This window comes from Aplidium turbinatum, chromosome 14 (genome assembly GCF_918807975.1).
Source record: "Aplidium turbinatum chromosome 14, kaAplTurb1.1, whole genome shotgun sequence".
Lineage (NCBI taxonomy): Eukaryota > Metazoa > Chordata > Ascidiacea > Aplousobranchia > Polyclinidae > Aplidium > Aplidium turbinatum.
The window spans coordinates 15,038,530-15,041,169 of record NC_137485.1 but is presented as its reverse complement, the minus strand read 5'-3'; the positions used below and the strand labels follow the sequence as shown (position 1 = coordinate 15,041,169).

At 38.9% G+C, this 2,640-nt stretch overlaps 1 protein-coding gene across 1 annotated transcript; it reads left to right on the top strand.

Moving 5' to 3' along the window:
- Positions 1–821: 821 nt before the first annotated feature.
- Positions 822–1,635, top strand: LOC145782930 (uncharacterized). The gene is made up of 2 exons (XM_082594690.1): positions 822–1,443; positions 1,544–1,635. The coding sequence occupies exons 1-2, from the start codon at positions 822–824 to the stop codon at positions 1,633–1,635; spliced, it is 714 nt and encodes a 237-aa protein (XP_082450816.1).
- Positions 1,636–2,640: the final 1,005 nt, after the last annotated feature.

The window sequence follows — 2,640 nt, the reverse complement described above, 5'->3', positions numbered from 1 at the left end:
CAATGATTGGCTATGATCCGATGTGGAATCGAACTTAAAACTTTTAAAACCAGAAGCGTAGACATCGACAACCCCACCGCTGACTTAAAATGGCTTTATTTACAAGTCTGAAAAAAAAAACTTTGCAAGTTTGTCACTGAGCTGGAATCAGACGTGTTATTATCCAGCCAGCAAAATCCCTCATTTCTACGTTGATTCAACGTCTGCAGGGGTTGAATTAATGTAAAAACGACGGATTTTGTTGTCTGTAAACAATTTTAGAAAGTAGGTTAACCACAAATCTTTATTACGATGAAATTTGAAGAAGAAAATAAATACAAGCAAAAAGTAGGCCTAATAGCGTACTATGCTGTTTTGAACATAATTTTTTAAACATGTTTTAATAATATTTATTCACTATAATAAAATGCATTATCGTTAACATTCTTAAGCATAGTTGTATTTTAAGACGTAGCCTACAAAGCACACGCTATGCTCAGTGTCGTGAAGTTCTGTTCTGTTGCTTAAAGCTTTGTGTTGATTGCAGCGGCGCCGCTCACGTGTAAGGTCGCGTCTTTCTTTACACCTTTGTTGAGTTACCATTAACACGCTGCTTGGGTTGAAGTAGGGTGGTGCTAGTATAGTTTTCTGTTGCTGTTACGTGAAGGTATATTTATGTTTTGTTATGTTTTTCAGACGCAGTGCCTATTTAGTTTATTAAAGCCATTAAATGGTGTCATCTACTTTTGTTACTTAATTCTATTCGTTACAATTTAATAAACTACATAGAAATCGAAGCTAGAAGAGTTGATAGAAAGTGCAAGTCCTGAAAGCAATCGGAGATGGCCAATAATAACTGGAAATGTCTTCAACCAGAAAAGCTATCCGTAGATCCAAATTCACCAACAGCAGAAGACGATTGGAAGTTTTGGTTCAAGACTTTTACAAACTTTGTGGAAGCAATGCCTCGTGCTGAAGGAGAGGAACCAGTCAACAAGCTCAACATATTGACAGCTTTCCTTACGGCAAACACTTACAAAACTGTGTCTGAAGCCGACAATTTTGACGATGCAATAACAGCTCTCAAAAACTTGTACGTCAAGCCAAGAAACGAGATCTATTTGCGACATCTGCTTGCTACTGCACAACAAGAAGACGGTGAGTCAATTGACGAATTTGTTTCACGTCTAAATAATCTGAGCCGAAATTGCAACTTTGTCCCCGTCAATGCAGTAGCTTATAGAGACGACATGAAGAGAGACTCCTTAATCAGTGGGATTTCGTCCACACTCATAAGAGAGCGTCTTCTCGAAAATCAGACTTTGACTTTTGATCAAGCTTACGCCAAGGCTCGAGCTTTAGAATTGGCAAAAAGCACGTCAGAAACGTATTCTCACCACAACATGTGTGCTGTGCAAAGTTGTTCAACTGAGCTGCCGACAGTTCGACATGAGTACACTCAAAGTAAAAGCGAAGATTCGTCCAGCCAGGATCGCACAACCGCAGCAATAAGACAAACTAAAAAGCACATATCGAACAAGTTTACATGCTTTTTTTGTGGTAGTCGTAATTGGCACCGCAGAAATCAATGTCCTGCAAAAGACGAAAAATGTGATTATTGTGGCAAAACTGGCCATTATGCCAAGTGTTGCTTAAGTCGTAAGGGTGTTGTTACAAGCAATTGCATAAATTCACCTCGTCTAGCTTCAATGTCTACACTGCATTCTACATTTTCTAAACATGTTGTAAGTGAAGTGAAAATTAACGATGCCTTCGCTAACGCTTTAATCGATACTGGAAGTACAAACAGTTATTTAAGCAAGACCTTTGTGGACAAAAACCACATTAAATATACGTCTCTTCGTTTCGTTGCAAACATGGCTAACACTTCGTTAAAAACCGACATTTATGGTATTTGTAATGTTAAACTGAAATTTGCCAATCACTTTTATGAACAGGCAGAATTTCTTATTATGCCTGAATTGGTTTCTGACGCAATCATAGGCGATGATTTACTCGAACGCCATAAAAGTGTAACTTTTCAATTTAATGGTAATTTGCCTGAACTTTTTGTGTCATCTGTTATGCCTGCAGCACAAGTCGAATATCCTGAGTTGTTTTCACACTTACTACCTACATGCAAACCAATGGCTGTTAAAACTCGTAAATTCTCATCGGCTGACCAAGAACTAATTCGAATCGAAACGGAACGATTATTACGCGAAGGCCGCATAGAGAAAAGCAATTCCCCATGGAGGGCCCAGCCCTTGATCGTCGACAATGGTAATGGAAAGAAGAGGATGTGCATTGATTACAGCCAGACAATCAACTTGTATACCTTGCTGGACGCTTACCCTTTGCCATCCATTGAATCCATAGTAAATGAAGTTGCCAAGTGGAAGTATATATCCACATTAGACTTAAAATCTGCGTACCATCAAATACCAATTTGCCCCAAAGATCGCCGTTATACCGCATTTCAGTCGTCGCACGAGCTGTACCAATGGAAATACTTACCATTTGGATTGACAAACGCAGTACCCGCGTTTCAACGAGTAATTAACAACTTTATTGCAAAACACAAATTAAAATGCGTGAATGCCTACTTGGATAATATCACCGTGGGAGGAATGACACAACAAGAGCATGATAACAATCTCG